Source organism: Pagrus pagrus (assembly GCF_965226575.1).
Source record: "Pagrus pagrus genome assembly, chromosome: 22".
Taxonomy (NCBI): domain Eukaryota; kingdom Metazoa; phylum Chordata; class Actinopteri; order Spariformes; family Sparidae; genus Pagrus; species Pagrus pagrus.
In genome coordinates, this window is record NC_140204.1 from 18,246,460 (window position 1) to 18,265,948 (window position 19,489).

Here is a 19,489-nt window from a genome sequence, read left to right on the forward strand (position 1 = left end):
AAAAGAGCACTTCTAAGATGTATGATCTTCAATGAACGAAAATTCCGCATTTTGTCCAATTGAAAGTTGTTGGAAACATTTGGGATAATATAATAATGGTAGCATTTTAAAGGAGACCTATTATGTTTTTTTTTTTACCTTTACTTTAGTCTTTAATATATGCTCTTGTACATTAAAAAAAGTCCACCCCAACAGAAGCTGCACTCTCCCACAGAAAACACTGCTCCTGAAATGCCTTGACAGTAGTCCCACCTTTATTTCTGTGACTTTGTGACATCACATATAATTAGTTTGGCACGTGAGAATTGATTTAGCAAAACTGCTCTGCTGTTGCGTGCGGAGCTGGGTCAGGCGTGCGTGAACTGACCAATCAGAGGGGAGTTGGTATTCAGGAGGGGGGTCTTAAGGAGACAGGCACTAAAACAGTACATTTCAGACAGAGGGGTGCTGCTTCAGTAGTAACCCAAAATAAAATGATGAACCTGAAAATAAGCATAATAGGTCTCCTTGAATGTAGAAATGTTACATACTCTAACTTTAACTTGAAATCATCAATAGCTGCCTCTTTAGCTATCAGTGGTAACATAGAATAACACATTCTTTTCTTTCATGAAACTGTGTGTCCTCAAAAACAGGTGCAACTCTGAAAAAATATTGCTTTCAAAGTATTTGTCTGTGTTCGGTGCCAAACTTGGCCAAAGGTAATTATGTCTTTTCTGCAATTATAGATAACAGCAGTAAGAAAAAAGAAACAGCTCGACTGTGAAAGCTGAATACAGATTAAGTTCATAGTTAAGGCAAACAGGCATTTTAAGTCGAGTGTTTGGAAAATGAAAAGGAAGGTGAGAATAGAAAGAGTAGAACACGTGCATACAGATGTTAAAATTAAAAACGGTGGACGGGTGCAGGTGTGGCAGGTGTGTTGTGTCGGTGTGAATGTACGTCTCTGTGCTGGGAAAATTAAAATGGTTGGATTTTGGCCTCCATTATGTTGGTCGAGCAGAGCGGCATTAAATGAGGGACCTGCCAGTCACCTATGGAGCGGACTCACGGATGTATGACGACATTCCAGTGTGAACATGTTGCCCCGATACTTTCCTTTTGAGGAAGTAAAAATAAACCACATCTCCTCTTTAGTTCCTGGCTCCAGGGACATGACTAATGGGGTCCGAATCATAAAAGAAAACCTGCCCAGAAGCTGCTGAAAAGGTTTCCATCTTCCAGCTCTCTTTTCTTCCATCTAAAGAAAGCTTTGTTGCAGCCTATAGAAGCACACATACGACACTGCCATCTACATTTTCCACCGCCAATTCTGGTTGTCCGCCGGGGCGCTGGACAGAAAGGCTTAACCTCCAACATCCCGTCTCCTCCCTCCATATCAGACTGAAAAGCCGAGCCACACTCCTCTGCTAATTAACTCCTCTGATGGAATTCAGGCTTGGAGGGATGCTGATCACCTTTTCAGCCAATAGTTTGCCTTGTTAGAATATTAAAAGGCCTCGTAATGTTGATCTTCTGGACACAAACATCCATCCCTCTCCTCCCGCTCTCCCAGCCTCCGATTTAGCTCCCGGCGTCTGCACGTCCATCAGAGCGGCGCCGCTAAAATTCAGGTGTTGTTGTGGAAAAGTAAGCATTCAGAAGGGGACTCATTAGAGGTGTGAAAGCAGACTGATGGAGCGGGTAAAGTGAATGAGATGGATGACCTGAGCCGTGGCGGCCCCCAGGATGAAGTGGCGATGTGACTGGTGTACATGTTGCGTGACAGCTTTGATTAGGATGCTCGCCGCCTAATCCGCTCCCTCTCTGTCTCTCCGAATCTCGCTTCCTGACTCTCACACAGATGTAAAGCAGGTAGAGGGGAGCAGTGGTGGAAAACGGCGAGGGACGGAGGGAGAGGAAACATCCAGCGACAGGATGTGATGTATGTTCGTGAGCCTGATGGAGGAAATCAGCCCCACAGTTCAGAGGCAGTTCTTATTTTGCCCTTTGAGATTCATTCCATGTATGATATAAACATACATATATGATTCAATACATGAAACATAAATAAAAAACAAAAAGAAGTGTCTTTAGGCACAGCAGCTGCTACTCCTACCAGCAGCTCAGCGAGGCACAGTTGCACTTTATGCAGCACGCTAACGTCAGCATGCTAACACGCCTGCTGACGTTAGCGTGTTGGGGTGCTGACATGTGCTAGTAAGTGTTGAACACAGTCATTAGTTTTGGTTGTAAAAAAAATAGAAGTTTTGAACCAACTTGACCAACCATGCATTTTTGCAAGTCTCAGATCTTTAACGAGAAATGTGTGTCGCTGCCGCGGATGAGCTGCAGAAGAGACTTCTGGAGGGAGAGGGGGGCTTCTCAAGGAGTCTCGGCGGATGAGGAGGTGGCCCCTACACAGAATGATGTTAATGAGGAAGCATCCTTGGTCACGCTGGAGAACAGTGTGAAAGGGTCAGCGTCATATTTTGTCACTTTTACCAGATGTCCAAGCCTAAATTGTTGCCGAAGGCAGGGTTGTAACTTCATTACTTTTCCAATATTGGGTCTCAGTCAGGTCAGACGGAAAAAAAAAAGACACATTCATTTAAAAAAAGTTGTTTTTATTATTGCACTAAAAACAACAGTTCGACAGACTTTTTTATTCTGTTGATATTTTAGCCATTGAGTTTTGAGGATATATAGTTAAACATGTTGCTCTGACCTGTGTTAAGTTTCTGCACGACTCAACATTTGAAATAACATCATGAGAAAAGACCTTAAAAATTGAATGTAAGCTAGTGCTTGATGCAGAGGTTACCCAGAAATCATTGCAAACAAACATTGTGACTGGTTATATAAAAAAAGATGAAGCCACTGTCATGAAAGAAAGGGGTTAAAGTGCTCATCATCTTATTGGCCGTAGTATGCCTATACAAACCTGTGGACAATTCAAGCTGTTTGATTCTGCTGGACTGTGGATTTCTCTGTGAAGGACTCAGGTCACATTTTCCAAGACAGGATGTGCCATAATCCACGTTCTCCAGTTCCTTGTCTCCGTGTCTCTCTGCTAACAGAGAGCAACAGTGGCTGACATTAGTTCAGAAATGGAGTCTGATAAGTCGAAGCTTCTAGTACAACACAGACGTTCCACAGAGCCCCTTTAACGGCTATTTAATGGGTTGCCATCAGATCTGGTAAAGACATTTATGGAGTCGGAGGATGAAGCCGACTGACTTTTGTGTAGACTTGCTCTTATTCTCAACAAATCCCATCCAAACACCAAAGCCAACAATGCATTAGTCTGTCCCCCTGAGCTTGAAAAGGTCCTTATCCAGTCTGTGGCTCTCAGCCAGAAGCCCGTTCATTTGTACTGATAAAATAAATCTCTACAATTTTTTTTTTTAGGTATTTTTAGGGCCTAAATTCAATAGAACAGTTCAAGATTTTGCAACCCAATTACCAGAATAAATGTAGGCAACTGGACTTGTTTCAGTTTCTTGAAGACATCCAAGAAGAGGTGAAACGAAGGGAGTTACAGACTTTAAACCCTGTGTAGTTCATTAGAACTGAAGAAGCCTCTTGGATGAGAGGTGAAACGTCTTCAGGAACTGAAACACGCCCAGTTGCCTACGATACAGCACTTAGAATTGTTAACATGTTAACTTTTATAGATTCAATTTTTAATTTTTCTCTTGTCACAAAGTTGTGCTTTTGCTCTGGTTAGGTCAAAGCACAAAATCCACTTGGTTAGGCTTGGCTTAAAATAACTGTTTTTTGTTTTTTTTTAGATCAACACAAACTGCACATGTTCCCACTTCCTGTCAAAATTATTTGCTTTGGAGGTTTACAAATGTTACACTTACACTTACAAATACTGAAACACAGACTTAAAATGCAGTCACTGGCTTGGCAGCCGTCTGCCCAGTAACACCACGATCGTCTCCAAACATGAAAATCAGGTAATAAATAACAAGTAATGTGAACGTCGGCAAACATTACATTTGCTGGGGACTATTTTTTAGTGCTTAGTTTTTACACAAAGCAGGACGGTGTGTGTGTTCATGGTAAAGAAGCAGCACGTCCCCCCAGTGCAACCGTGTGGCTAATTGGTGTCTTTCTGGACAGTAATGGAGCTCTGTGGCACAGAGGAATCAGATCCGTATCAGGATGTGTCTCCACAGCCAACACATGTTTGTGGAGTAAATCTGAGACGGTGTTGCATTTTCCTAATGAAACTTCATTCCCCCTTAAAGCCCAGGATTATGTGATAACCAGGAGGGCTGGTACCGAACGTGATTAAACAGAACTTGATTTGACATGAGAGTAAATGAAAGCATTCGTTTTTTTGGATTCTATTATGCGCCCGGTGCAGGGGCAGAAAATGCATTTATTCCCTGCGACGGTGCCGACTCTGCCTCGCTGTAACCGAGTTTCTCCAGCTAGGATATTTTTTTGGCCTAATTGCTGCCAGTGGCTAAATCCTATCCATTTGCATCGATCTCCTTTGAAGAGAGATGCAGATGAGCTTAACGAGTGTGCTAATTATGCTCGCTCGGCGTGGGGAGCCTGCTGTAACCGCAGCTTTGTGTGTGTGTGTGTGTGTGCGTATGCATATTTGAAATTTTATGCCTGTGCATGCCTAAGTGTTTGTTTTTGGATGTGCATAAGTACGGGGGACAAACAACCTGAAGTTAAGGAGGGGGGGGACTTGGTTTGAAAACCGTTCGGCGCATGGATTAATAAAGCTGCAGGTCTATATGTGCTGTGATTGCTTTGTTTGGAGCGGCACATACCATATGTTCAGCTCGCTGTCAGAAAAACTACCTGCCGCTGTTCCCACAAAACACAGAAAATTGAACTATTTTGCCGAAAACATCCGCGGGACAATATTTTTCAGTGTTGACATGAGAATGGAGACAAATATGATTGTGTGTGTGTGTGTGTGTACCTGAGGCTGTTTTAGTCCCGTGTATGTGTGTGTGTGCTGCTCTGCCAGCCTGTGTAATGGCAATGACTGGTGTTGTCTCCCCTAGCACACAATAGCCTGGACAACCAGACAAAATGTCACTCGACAGGCCTCTCTCCCTCTCTCCCTCTCCCTCTCCCCCTCCTTCGTTCCTCTTCGCTGAAAGGGATGTAATGACATGGACGAGTGACAGAGCTGGAGCATGAAAAGCTGTGACACCGGGGCACAATACGTACATTTGTGACTAAACATCTCGGAGACATGAAAGCACCCTAACAGATAGATAATTGGCTGTGGTTGCGGCTTCTCAAAGCGAGCCGACGACAGTGAAGAGCTGCGACCGTCAAAACACATCAAGGTTAATGGAAGAATTTCAGAAATGTTGGATTCTTTATAAAATCTCGGTAGCGGGGGGGGTGGGAGCATGCCGCCCAGCAGGCAAAGCTTTCGGCACACAAAGAGTATTTCATTGCTTACAGGATGAAGCTGTCCTGAGTTCGATTTTTGCTGTATTTTCACTCTGAGATACGACAATCTCACAGTCTGACAAGGGAAAAGGTGGATAGTGCCTCCAACCTTTCGAACAGTGTGACCACAAGATCCCCATATCACGAAGCATCATTCAGAGTGAAGCGTATCTAACTTTAAAGGAAATAATCTCTGTCTGTCTGTATGTTCCTCGCTTATCTCAAGAGCCGTTTATCAGATTTTCTTCACACCTGGCAAGTTTGTTGCTGAGGGCCGAAGGAAGTGCAGTGTCAAATTTGGTGAAATTAGGACACGCGACTTGGACTGTAGCTGGGCTTACCCATGACCTTGACTTGCTTGATCTCATGGGGAAGCAGACGTAAACAAAATGGAGATGGTGCAACAACTTGCTGCAGTAAGATGCAGTCAACATGTTTTTTTCTATTCTTCAGTGAGAACTATAGATGAGATTTTAAGTTTCTGTCAACATTAGCATGCTAGCCTAAGTTAGCCTTAAAGATGCAATATGTAAGAATTTTAGATTAAAACGTTCAAAAATAAACTAAAATGATCAACAGAGTTTGGAGAAATGGCAATTTTGATGTTATGTTGATGAAATCTATGCAGGGCTACTGTGTTGTGCTGTGCGTGCTGTGTTCACATCTACTAAGGTTAGCACGCTAACCAGCTACCCCGAGGCCTGAAAACTTCTTTTTTCTGGCTGTCCAGAGCTCCTGTGACAGTGGTGTTAAAACAAGACTCACCCAGTAATCCAACTAGCTGCACGGCTAACTGAGCTAACAGCAGCTACAGTCAGAATAGAATACAGGTAGCAACAGCACCTTGGTGATATGCTGCCCCTATTTGTTGTTGCATACATTCAACAGGTGGCCAATTCTTACATATATAGCACCTTTAAGGACTAGAATGTTTACCTTTGCGTGGCAGAACCATCAGCTGCTTCGGGGTGCCTCTCTCATTGGTTAATTGTTATCCGTGTTTGATATGATTGGGGCGGCCCAGATGAGACTGTGAGCAGTTCAGGAGGCTGAAGACCAAATCTGTAGACCCCTCACATCATGAGACCCCAGCCCGTCCTGGTCTCAAGGCCCTGTGCTAGGGGTGTAAACACACATCTGGTCCCCATGCTCCCAGACCACTAGCCGCATTGCTAACTGAGCTAACTAGCTAGTGGCAGCTACAGTCGCAGGCAGCTGGTGGTTGCTCCGGTGATATGCTGCTGCTTATTTGTGAATTCGACAGGTTGCCAGTTCCTACATACTGCACCTTTCAGCGATCACAACTTTGAGCTCTTGCTGTGGTGTCTCCTTCTGTCTCATTACCTGCTAAGTAAAAACAAAGCATCATCTTTATTCTTCTTTCCACGAGACGAGCTCATTCCACTTTATTTGCCACGCATTTAAATTCCCTCGCAGAATGAAGATGCATCGCCACCAGACACACCTAACAATATAGCTAACAAGAATAGGAAATTGGATTTTCAAAACAACCCACGGCAGTACATTAAGCAGAAAGAAAAGTGAGTCTCCACGTGTGCATACACTTATGTTTGAATGCAGAAAAGGAAAGCGTGGAAGCAACATTACTTTGTCATACCCCTGCAAAAGGGTTGCATCAGGATGGAACAACGTGTTAGGCATCAGCAACTGTCATGTAAGTGTGTAGGTAGCGAGACAAGCCCAACCACTTCCCCCTCGCAGGAAGTGCTCCCTGTTTAAAGCGGCTAATGTTCCCCTTGTCTCGACTGAGAGAAGTAGAGAGCCGAACGTTTTCCACGGACGGCGGCTCGATCACGACAAGACAGGCCGAGGGCAAACAATCTGAGCCGATCAGACACATACATGCGCATGCTTCAGCTCAAACACGCCGAGGTTTGGCAGCGGTCGCTGGAGAAGAGAGGACAGGACAGGCGGGCTGACTGAAGTGAGATGGATGTTGGCTCTTGGAGGAACCTCACAGCACACGGCTGCTGGGACTTAGAGATAATTTGCTGCTTGTCTGTGAAAACAAGATGTAAAGCCATACTTCATTGTTGTTCCTCGCTGTCCCATCTGCCATGGGCCAGAGTGAAAATGACCTGTGTTTATGTGTGTGTGTGTGTGTGTGAGTGGATTCTGTGCAGAGTAAAGGAAGCATCCTTCTGCATGCAACCAATCATGCCAAATTAGAGTCCACACATGCATGAGATCAGACAGAGATTGGCTCGGGTCGGGCTTGGAAGCTCGCGCGCAAACACAAAAAGCTGGCCACAGGTTCAGTTCACAGTTGACGACGAAGGCTTGTGACTCATAAGGCTTATTTTTAATTAGCTACATGGTCATTAAAATGTGTTAATTGTATGCATTGTGTTAATGCTGTGTCAAAGTCAGCTAAGGACGAGGCTCGACGGAAACCGTGGTTTAGCGACACTCCGGTAATGCAGTGTGACCCTGTGTAATTTCAATATGATAATTGGAAGAAGTCCCCCTGCCCCCTCCACACACACACACACACACACACACACACACACACACATACACACTCCCTCTCTAGACAAACTTTGGCAGATGAGAAAGCAATACAGCACCCCCTTTTGGCGGGCTCTCTGCAGGGATTGGTGCATTTCCATCGAGGGATAACAGCAGCACAACACCTCTGCCAGCCAGAAAACACATCAAACATGAGGAGCAGTTCACCAAAGCAGAGGAATTCACCAGTGTTTCCCAAATTGCAGCGATGGACAAATTGCAGTGCTGCACACTAATGCACCCGACGCACGGCTGAGCCCGCCATTCAGTGTTATGTGGCAATTCGGTGCACGCCGTGATGCTAAAAAAAAAGGGCATCACAAACCCCCTTCTGAAGCCGAGCAACCCCTCTGTGAGGAAAATTAATTATTCATACTAAAGCAGCACAATAGTATAATTCAGGCCTGGCATGAATAATGCATTTCAGACGTGAAGTATTAAACAAAGCAGAGGTAGAAAAAAATAAATTAAAAATTAAAATAAAAATAAAAATGTGTTTGATTTTCTTTTGCAGTGAGGGTCAGAGGATAAGTGAGCTTGATCCTTTCCCTAACCCTTTTTTCCTCTCCTCCAAGCTGATAATGGCACCAGATTTCACACTCAAACTAAATAAAATAATAATAATATAAAGTGCTTTTTTTTTTTTTACTTTTGCCCTGCTTGCACTGTCTTCTGCAATCCTACATAAGTGCTCTGAAAGTCAGAACTGACCAGCCGTGGGAGTGTAACATCCCTACACTCACATATACATAGCCTAAGTGAGACGCCTGAAGGCATCGCAGTGCACGCTGAAGTGTCATGTCAGTGTCAGATCTGCTCGGCAGAGTACTGAAATTTGCCCCGTGGGCTGAAACTGTAGCACGCCATTCGCCATTTTGGCTCAAGCCTCCGAACGAGCAACGGATGTGCTCGGCAGTCGGGGAGCTGCGTCTCCCGGTGGTGGTGCCTTCACGGACCTGAAGGAGTGTCGTAATTAGCGCCAGTACCACAAAAGCGAGACGTGTGGGACGTGAGGGAGCTGGAATGTGATGTGTCATATTATTTTAATCACTGTTTTGTATCATTTGTAGGTGTACTGGCATATGTAGCAGGCTATTTTGCTTTAAGCTTACTTGTTGTTTACATAATAGTCTAATTGTATAATAATGAATAAGCAGTGAATGTATGCCATAACTACGGAGGTTACAAGTACGAGCTAACAAAAGGACAGTGAAGGCAGCATCGCCGGCAGTCTTCCGCTGGTCGGACACACACGCAGCTACAACAACATGACCGCTTCTGTTATTGTCCGGAGGATAGCAGCCCTGTCAGGGGCGTCGGCGGTGGCAGCCGGGGCATACGGGGCTCACGGTAGGGTCACTACATTAGCTAATACCCCGCACTCATGCACGGGTCTTTGCATTGGGCTACATAGTTAAATACAGTCCGGAAAGACTGTCACGTGAACGTCTACTACGCCAGCGTCCGTTAAGAAAGATGCCAATTTAAGGTTGACTTCCTTATGGACGCAGCTGAATAACGTTAAACGAATAAAGAATATCTGCTGCTAATGTTTAATAGGCTAGAGGAGAATTCGGCATCCAAATGACACGCCTAGCAGCACGTTATTTTAGTAAAATGAAACAATTGTGTAATCAAGGTGACTCCTCCACTGTGTGTCATGGTGGAAAGAGGCTTATTTAAGCAGCAGGTCAAGTTGGAGTATACTGAATGAAAAGGGAACTCCCATAGATTGTCGCTTTGGCAGGCTAACGTTGCTTTAAAAACATTAAAATTAACTCATGCTAAGGCTGCACAGACCCTGCTGTCTTATCTATCTTGAGTAGCCTGATACTGATACTGCACCATGGCTGACAACATGAGAGACTGCAGAAGGACCACTGCTGCCAGTGCTCACAAGCATACAGCGACACACAGCTCCATGGCATTAATGAGTTTATGATCCATGAAGACTTGATCACTATAATAGTGTGTTGGGAGCTCAAGGGAACCTTAAAGGGACATCTGTTGATTGCCATTTATTATTGTAAGTCTTTGTCATGTACATTGTCACATTTTTGATGCTCCATGTTTCTTGTTTCAGGGTTCAAAAACAGCGACCCTGATGACTACCAGAGAGTGGTACGTAACTGTGATGTTAAAGTTCATCATCACTTTTAACTTGATCACTGTTGTCTTCTGCTTCAGTAATCTTGTTGGAGAACATGATCTTAATTATGCAGTTTTTAGATTGGTTTTAGAGGTACTGTAGCGTTCTGTTTTTCCTCAAAGTATGCAAAAAAAAACCCCACACACTTCCTCTTTTCCTCTTGCTCTACATGCTATTTATTCATCTAGATTGTTTTGGTGTGAACTGCTGAATTTTGGAGATATCAGCCGTGGATATGGATGTCTGCCTTCTCTCCAGGTTAATGGAACTAGATTGCACTTGGCTTGTGGTGCTTAAATTGTAAAAAAAAATAAAAAAATATCATCAGTAATGTCTCTTTCCAGAAATCATGACCCATTTAGGGTTGCAATGGTACTATTGCCATCTCCGAAAATATCACTGTATAACACAATTATCATTATTTTTCTCTTACAATGACCCTTAATGGAATGGAAACTGTAATTTCACAACATATTTTATCCTGACGGACATGAAACTTGATAGAAAAACCTGAAATACATACTTTAATAACACTAATAAGGTAAAATTCCTTAGATAGGATTTTCATACCATGGTATACCTTGAAACCGGTATACCACTGCAGCCCTCCACTAGGTTATTCAAGACTGCACTCACCAACCATATCACTGCACAGAAGGAAGCGTGCGTCTACTCAAGGACGACAGGCAAGCTAACTAAGCTAGAAAGTGTTACAGCTCAGCTGAGGATGCCGGTAATGTCCTGTACTCGCAAGCATGAACCCCACTCGTCTGATAGTAGATGCACGTTTCCTTCTGTGCAGTGATACGACCGATTTCTCCAAAACTCGTCAGCTCACACCTGAACAATCTAGATGGATAAATAGCACTACAGTTACACCGGATTTGGAGGCATTTTTCAGTCCCTTGTGCTTGACTGATGAAAGAGATGTGATAGATGCATACGGTAGTAACCCATTCAATGACATTTTGTAGTCCATTCACACTGTACAGATCTAACCCTCTCCAAACTTTTCCAGAAAATCTCAGCTTCACTAAAATGAAGATTGTTTCTGAAAGCTCTCTCTGTCTCTGTGTGTGTCTGCCTCTCCAGCTATTTGAGACTGCCAACAAGTACCATTTCTACCACAGCCTGGCCCTGCTGGGTGCTGCCCACTGTAGCAAACCTGCTGTGGTGAGTATAGAAGCCTAATACCAACTCTCAGAGCTGGATGCACTTCAGTGTTCTTTAAAATTGAAGTTGTGTGACAGTGTCAGTCTGTCCTTACTGAGAACATCAGTATTCCTTTAGTCAGTCCACAGTTACAGGGGTTAGAGTTTGGACACACCTGTGGGTAAAAGCTGGCAGTGGAGCAGCTTGTGTGTCCTTATCAGATCATGACTAATAGAATTTCTGACATATGCAAAACTTACACTGCCAAGTTTTTTTGCAGCGTAAAAGCTTTTTAAAAAATCATCAAAAAATATCTAATTGAAAACCAGCAAACTCTATGAAAGGAGACGCTTGCCAGATTAGCTGTCATATACAGTATGTGGTGGCCAATTCAATCAGGAGCTCTTGGATGTCACATCTAGTAGGGACTTTTGGAGAGGACTCCAGTGATCTAACTCGGGACACTGCTGCAGTAGCCGGGGGATACGTGCAAAGATTGCAGAGTAGCTCAGCTAATTTTGAATTTGAAGAAATAGATATTATTTTCTGGTAGAACAAAACAAAACACAGAGTGAAAACTAGTTATGGGGAGAGCAGAGAAGTCGAATTAGAAGCTGAAAGTGATTTTAAGAGGTTAAAACCTCCAGGCTCTGCTCTAGTATGAATGCAAACTTGACCAAATGTACTGAGGATGAGGTTGTTAGATGCAGCCCTACTTCAGTTCAGACTGATTAAAAACACAGAATAAAAGTGTTTCTTGTGTCTCCCCTCTGTACAGGCTGGTACCCTCCTGATAGCAGGCATGGGGATGTTCTGTGGCTCCCTGTACCACCAGGCCCTGACAGGGGACCCTGGCCTGCGCAAGGTGGCACCCATGGGGGGCATGGCCATGATCGTTGGCTGGCTAGCCATCGTTCTCTGAACTGTAACAGTTCACAGCTCATCCACAGGGCACCAACGTGACACTAAACTGTCAGACTGTTAACGGATGAGCTGGAGAGCTCTGAGTGTTGGCTGAGAGGGTTGAAGTGCTGAGTTATGTCACACATCTGACCGCTCCCTGTCCTGGGCTGTGGGTGTCGGCAGGAGATAAGGTCACGACAGGATTATCAGTTTTCTACCGTTGCTGTGTGTGTCTGACTGGTGCCCTTGGACTGTTTTGTTTAGAGTCAAAATGTATAAGGAAGTGAGTCATGCATGCATGATTTGTTGAGGTGACATTTTCAATGACATAGCAATGTTGTACTGGGAAAGAAAATCACTAATGAGCTAAAAGAAATGTCCATTGTTATCCATAGGTTTGTGAGTGTGAATAATACAACAGTATATCATGTTTCTTTATTTTTACTTCATTTTCCCCTACTGCAGTAAATACAGGATATGAAGGGATTCAAATGAAATAAATACATTTTCTTACACATTGTTGGGTTCTGTCATTTCTTCACATGTTTACCTCTCCAAGTGATTGCCAAGTGCACTTTTTGAACAGCTCCATCTAGCTATTCTTCTGCAAGGTCAAGACCAAATCTTAACTATGAAGCTTCATATTTGCATCAACTCCTGAAGTTTTAAATGCACATAAAAGAAACTTTTTTCTGACAAGCTACTCAGTATGCAGGAGTTAATTGCAGGTAGGCTACTCCACCACATTTACTTGACAGTAGTTGCATTACATATGAGCATTTTTCTGACAAAACATGATCAATTTGTAAAGATTCAGATGATTAATTCTTCTGTGGCCAACAGTGTAGAACAAGGCTCTAATTAACCAGCTAAAACATTAAAGTACCAATTACATGTAAATACATCAACAATAATCTTCCAGTAATGGGAAACACACATAATATCTATAACTACTTTATGGATGGCCATTAAATATTGCTAAAATATTCATTAAGTGGTCTGACAGTTTAATTTTTGACTAGATACTTGATAAAGGTTCAATATGTAAGAATTGTCCACCTGTCAAATTCATACTTGAAACAAATAAGGGGAAGCATATTACCAGAGTAACTGCTTACAGCTGCTAGCTGTAGCTGCTGTTAGCTAGTTAGCTCAGTTAGCCCTGCAGCTAGCAAACTGAGAGCTCTGGGACCGGGAGAGTATTGGTGTTCGTCATCGCTAGCACAGGAGCTTTGGATGGGCTGAGACGACCTGGTTAGCATGCTAACTTAAGTAGATATCCCTGTTATAAAATACATAGACATCATAATGTCAAAACTGCTACTTCTTCACATTTAGTTGATTTTAGTTATTTTGAATGTTTTCAACAAAAATTCTTACATACTGCATCTTTATGTGCTAATTAGCAAATGTTAGCATGCTAACACTCTTAACTAAAGTGATGAAGATGGTAAACTGTACAACTGCTTAACATTGGCGTGTTTGCATCGTTGGCATTTTAGCGTGCTGAAGGTCACAGTTGGCTATAATCAGTAGGCGATTTGAGGGGATTGTAGTGGGCGCCATCCCCCATTGTAAGCAAAATGACTTAAATGCTTCCCCCTTTTTAACCAGCCATTCCTCTGGAATTCCAAGAAGTAGATGAAGTGCAGTGATGTTGAATATATTATCTGAACCGTCTGACTCACTGACCCTTAATCAGATTGAGGTTTGTGCAGGTTACAGTATAACCCCTACTAGCCCTCCTAGCACCTAGTGGCTATATTGTTCAGATGTTGTATTTCTCTGATCATATAGGCCTACTGTACACTATAAGTAAGGTTTATATTGAGTATATTATTGCTTATTTTTGTTCCCTCCATTGTAGTTACCATATGTGGACAGAAGGAAGTTTGTACTACCCATGCATGCATACCTTCAGTGCTGACTTGGGTGCATGTACTTGTATCTGGACCCATCCATCCTGCGTGGATACGACAAGTAACGCCAATGCCAGTTGATCAGGTGTCCTCGGTGTGTGGTTTTCAGCAAAGGGGGGATAAACCTATAGGATACACTACCTATGGCTGCTGAAGTGAAATCATCTCTCTTGCAGCGCTGAGTGTCTTCACAGCCTCAAGCATTTGATCCTCTAAGTGGCAGAACACAAAAGAGTTCATTACCCACGGCCTCCCCTTTGCCGGGGCCGTGTTCCAACCACTCGGCATTCAAATTGAAAGTGAAATCCATTGAAACACTAATTCGCCTTCCTGACTGTAGGCCCACGAATGGGGACCTTTAGAAAATAGCTGTATAAATCTCCGGGTCAATTTGCTGGGGTCGGCACATAAGCCGAGGCTCTGCTCAGACGAGAAGGCGCTATTGACCGAACACGTTGCCAATGAGCTCTTGATCACGACTCATAAAACCCTCATTAGAATTAAGTAGCTATTGGGAAGCATTCTGCTGTTCCAGGCCCAAGCAATCACACAGCTCGGAAAGCTACGACACCCAGTCACATATCTCTGACTCACAACTTTAAATTTACAGAAGACACCTGACTCAAAGTAATAGGGTGTTCCTCACCGTCGGATGTATATTCGACGCGCTATCATCATCACATTTTCAACAAGGTGTTGAATACTCGAGGGGATAGTCTTGTGATTTTCTGACAAGACGTGAGCTACACATTTTGACCAATTTCACACAGCAGTCCTATTTCAGGGCTTTTTTTATTTCTGTCCTGTGACGACGTTCAGATGTGTGGATGCTGTTGCTGCCAGCACAGCACCTCTGTGCTAAAATCCAACAAGATCATAATGTTCTGCTCTGGCAGACCACAGTTAATGTGTGAGCACATGAGAGAGGGAGAAATGGGAAGTGAGATACAGGGAGACATTTGTGTCTGCCTGTATCTCTTTTACCATTACTTCTCAGCATATTCAGACAAAGCTATTCATTCCTCTCTCTATGTAGATGAATAGCACTTGTCTTTTCTTTTCATATTTTTCTACTGCTCGGTTTACAGTACCTTTAAAGTAATGTGCCTACTTGATGTTGACCTCATTTCAAAGTGATTAAAGATTTCTACAGAGTGAGCACTTAGTCTTTTGCTATATTGATTTTACTATCTAGCAGCACAAGCGTGGCTGGATTAATCTGTTGCATTGACCCTAAGTCTCATTAAAAATATCCAGTGTGACGCTTACAAATGTTGAAACTTCAGGAAGAGATAATGTTTTGGCCTAAAATACCTGGTTTTATCTCCACCAGAATGTCTGGAGACGTCCCAGGGTCTTATTTAAAACACCTGATTTTGTTGCCAAAAACAATTGTCCTGAGGCCTCCTTAAAAATATCCAGTGGTTTCATGCTAGCAAATTTTGAAATGCTGTAGTCCCTGGTCAAAAATGGCTAGCAGTTTCACACTTACCAATGCTGAAATGCAGTCTTGAGCTGCAGCCTTCTCGCCTGTAACTCCACCACACCGTAAACATGTAATGTTAACGTTATATGTGTTGTATTTAAGAAATGCCATTATGATACATAGGCCTAATACACATACAAAATGCACAATATGAGCACAGTGTATTGAAGAAGAATAAAAGCACTTTCTTGACTTTGCAAATATAGTTTAAAAAACCATCCCGACTCAAGGTCGACATACCATATCACATGGTCTTCATATGCAAATGCCGCTGCCCACTTTGACGCGGCGGTAATCCGGCCTTGCTCCCGGGGTCTGCAGCAGAGAAGCCTCCCCGCAGCATGATGCCGCCACCTTCATGCTTCACGCTGATAATGGTAAATTTATTATGATGTGATGGCTAAAAAGCTCAGTGTTGGTCTCATTTGCCTTCTGCCAAACTGCAGCTCAGATGTCCTGTGAGTTCCTCCCTTCAGAGCTGTCAGCGGCTGCCTACGCTCATTCAGCTTCTGAGGACAGCGACGCTCTGTCCATTTCTTTAAGGAATAAATAGTTCAACATTTTTGGGAAATATGCTTATTTTTGCTTTCTGGCAGAGAGTTAGATAAGAAGTTCCTACACTTCATAAATATAAGACTACGGCTCAGCAAGCTTGGCATAAAGATTGGAAACAGGTGTTAACGGCTAGCCCTGCTCTTTCAATGCATCGAAGTCCGCCTACCGGAACCACTACATCCCACTAATTAGCTGCATATATCTCATTTGTTTGTAACTGTAAAGAATGACAATTCAGCAATTTATAGGGAGGTACTGTGTGTGCTGGGCCATTTGTTTCTGACTCCAAAAAGTTACTTTACCTGGCAGAGAAATAGTCAGAATTGTTATGTTGAGAATGATTGATTTAACTGTCCCCCGAGGGCTGCAGTGACATGGAATTTGTCTTTTCCAATCAATGCTTGGAGAGCATCCCTTTATCTTCACGGTGCAGGTTTTGCCGCAATAGTAACTCAGCGAGAGTCAGACCTTCCAGATACAGGTGGAATTATAAAACGAGACCCTACGACACAGGTGATAACACAAACCACTGACTCCGAGTACAAAAATGCTAACTAACTTCCTGGTTTTAGGACTCTGTGACAGCGTCAGAGTGATCCAGCATGCACAATACCAATACCCTGAAGCTCAAGCAGCTTGTTTTACTGCGACATATTAAAAGTCTTTTTGTGGCTGCTCCTGTGATGATTTAGATTCATCCTATGAAAGGGCCCAGCGTCATAAAGAGCCATGTTTAATCCCCTTTGACTCAGTGTTGTAAAACAGTAGCACAGCAGTGAGAAATCTTTAATATAGGCACTGTAACTTGCTGTTTAATCCCGGAAAAATAAAGCAGGATGGTCTGCAGAATCAAACCCGCTGGCAGAAAGCCCGTCTGGGGTTTTGCCTCAGCGCCAGCCTGTACTGTTGTAAGCATCAGAGAAGGAAGAAGCACAGATACTAACGGTAGATATTGTTAATTATACCTCCAGGGACTTCCCCTGCACTTCACAAGCTTCCCTCTCCTTTATTTCTCTTACCCTGCAGACGGATTTAATTACATCAGCTCCTTCTGCGGGGTAGGGGGAACGACTCCTTGTTCCATTGATTTCTTGGTCTGAGTCTGTTTTGGTCAAAAATGAAGATAGTGGTTGTGCGAGAGTCATCAGTCACGAACGAGTAAGATGATAGAGAGCTTATAGGAGCTGATGGGCTGGCTGTGGAAAGACACGCTTCTCCACATCCTCTCCTGAAGACCTGGAATGAAACTGCACCGGCCATCTTACATGATTACCCACAGCTTCCTCTCCCCTCATTCACATGGACCGGGGCACACACAAATATATACCCACAGACACACACAGGCAATATATTAAAGTGCACGCTGTATAATACAAACCACAGCAGCGCCAAATCCTCTCTCAGGCATCAATCAGGCGGCGGCAGCTCGCACAGCGGAGCGGAATGACTGTAATGGCCGTCCCGAGCGCTCCCACATTTCGGTCCCTCGGCTGACCTTTTCAAACCACTTAAATGATGGTCAGCGCTATCACAGCCGCAGATAGATTACTCCCTCACTTCAATGGACACTGAGGCCCCATCACTACTGCCCCCTTTTCACGGCTTTATACTCAATCATTTCACTTCAATCTGCAGCACAGAGATGATGGCCATGCATCACAGGAGCTGAGGGGATGACACCAGGGGGAGCTGGCCATTGTTACCATATCACCATAACCACTATCAGCTCCGGAGTAATATAATGTGTGGGAACCGTTATTAGCCAGCTGGGAGGCGCCGGACGGTGGCGTTGATCGGGGTAAATGAGAACGGCCTGTAATGACGTGGCCCAAGTTTAACAACTGTGAATAAAAGTTGAAAGTAATGAATTACCTTTTCCTCCTGTGGCCGTAACACAGGAACGTTTACGTACTCGCTCAGTGATTATCATTGGGAGAAATTATGAGAACAGACAGCAAAGTGCAGGTGCAAGTGTGAGATCCAGTCCAAATTCTTTACCTATATGTCATACTTTATTCCCCAAACATTTCCCATATACATTATCTAGTCCAACACAGTTTCATAATACTCAAGATGATGTCTTCCTAAGTTTTGTCCATGGTTTTGTCCCATTAATAGCTGCATTGGACTCTAGCTGTGCCCCTAATCCATACTTTGTACAAACTCTATACAGTTTGTACTCCACGCTAATCGTCATATTGTACCAAATATATCAACGTACTTCACCATTTATACTCGCCAGAAATGGTACAATACGTGTGATGTCAGTTGTCAAACATCCAACTGCGACTGTGGAGAGCTACTGCTAAACTTCACAATAATAAATCAGTGTTTTTCCCTCAGACACTTTTCACAAAATGTTGGAGCTGTGAACAGCTCCTCAATTCCCTGTGGGGATTGCATTGTGGGAGAACATTGTGCATCGACAGCATACTGAACAGAACTGCTTTTAGCATGCATACCGACTGCTTTGACTTCATTTTGTCACTTGAACACTGTATACCAAAGAACTGCTTTGCAATAGCAATACAGCCATGTACTTAGCCACGGCATTGAGCTAAATGCTTGAGGCATGTTGTGCTAACACCTGTTGCCATGCTAATGCTAGCTAGGCCACATGCTCACAATCGCAATGCGAGCATGTGTGATGTTTAGCAGGCATAATGTAAAATGTGTTCGCTGTCTTAGTTTATATAAGATTACTGGAAATATCTCATGACTTTCTGCACGCTGGTGCCCTTCTTTCTTTTTTTTTTACCCCTGCACCTCAAACATCCTCTGTCTGCCACTGCATGTTAGCATTTAACAACTAACAACTTATAATGACGCCAAGGAAAAAGTTCAGGGATCACAAAAGTCATTACAGTTCATCCAGAGGGAAGTCTCCATCACATTTCATGGCAATCTATTCTATAGATGTTCATGCATAAGGCTTTAAATCACACGTCAACCTGTGCTCACTGAAGGAAAAGTCAGGGGATCACCAAAATCCATCAAAAACTGTTGAGGTGCTTTAATCTGATCTAGCTCTGAGAGCTTCTGAGATGTATTTCTTACTTCCTGTTGAAGCAAAAGGACAAATACTTTTTTCAACCTCATTTCCTTCCCTCTGCTCCTCCATCCTCCTCTCCCTGTATTCATTTTACCTGCACTAGGGTACCACTTTTTTTTTCTTTTATATCCTTTTATCACTTTTCCTTCACTCATTTTGCTGAACAAGCACTGACTCGGTGTCAGAAATTGAATCCCGGAATATCTGCCCATCCCTTGATATGAGACATTTCCACCACATGGCTGTGATTCTAGCCTGATCTGACTTGCAAAGAGGAAGATCTTGATGGCGGCACCAATTCTAGACAGGGATGATATGTGGAGGTG

The 19,489-nt window shown here is 43.4% G+C and overlaps 1 protein-coding gene across 1 annotated transcript; it reads left to right on the plus strand.

The window, feature by feature from the left end:
• Positions 1–9,151: 9,151 nt before the first annotated feature.
• On the plus strand, positions 9,152–12,668 carry tmem256 (transmembrane protein 256). Its single transcript, XM_084344930.1, has 4 exons — positions 9,152–9,297; positions 10,031–10,068; positions 11,189–11,269; positions 12,027–12,668. The coding sequence occupies exons 1-4, from the start codon at positions 9,216–9,218 to the stop codon at positions 12,168–12,170; spliced, it is 345 nt and encodes a 114-aa protein (XP_084201056.1). The 5' UTR covers positions 9,152–9,215; the 3' UTR covers positions 12,171–12,668.
• Positions 12,669–19,489: the final 6,821 nt, after the last annotated feature.

Coding starts and splice junctions, on each gene's coding strand:
- tmem256 (XM_084344930.1), top strand. CDS start 9,216: ATGACCGCTTCTGTTATTGTCCGGAGGATAGCAGCCCTGTCAGGGGCG. Junction 9,298..10,030: donor CGGGGCATACGGGGCTCACG/GTAGGGTCACTA, acceptor TTCTTGTTTCAG/GGTTCAAAAACAGCGACCCT. Junction 10,069..11,188: donor CTGATGACTACCAGAGAGTG/GTACGTAACTGT, acceptor CTGCCTCTCCAG/CTATTTGAGACTGCCAACAA.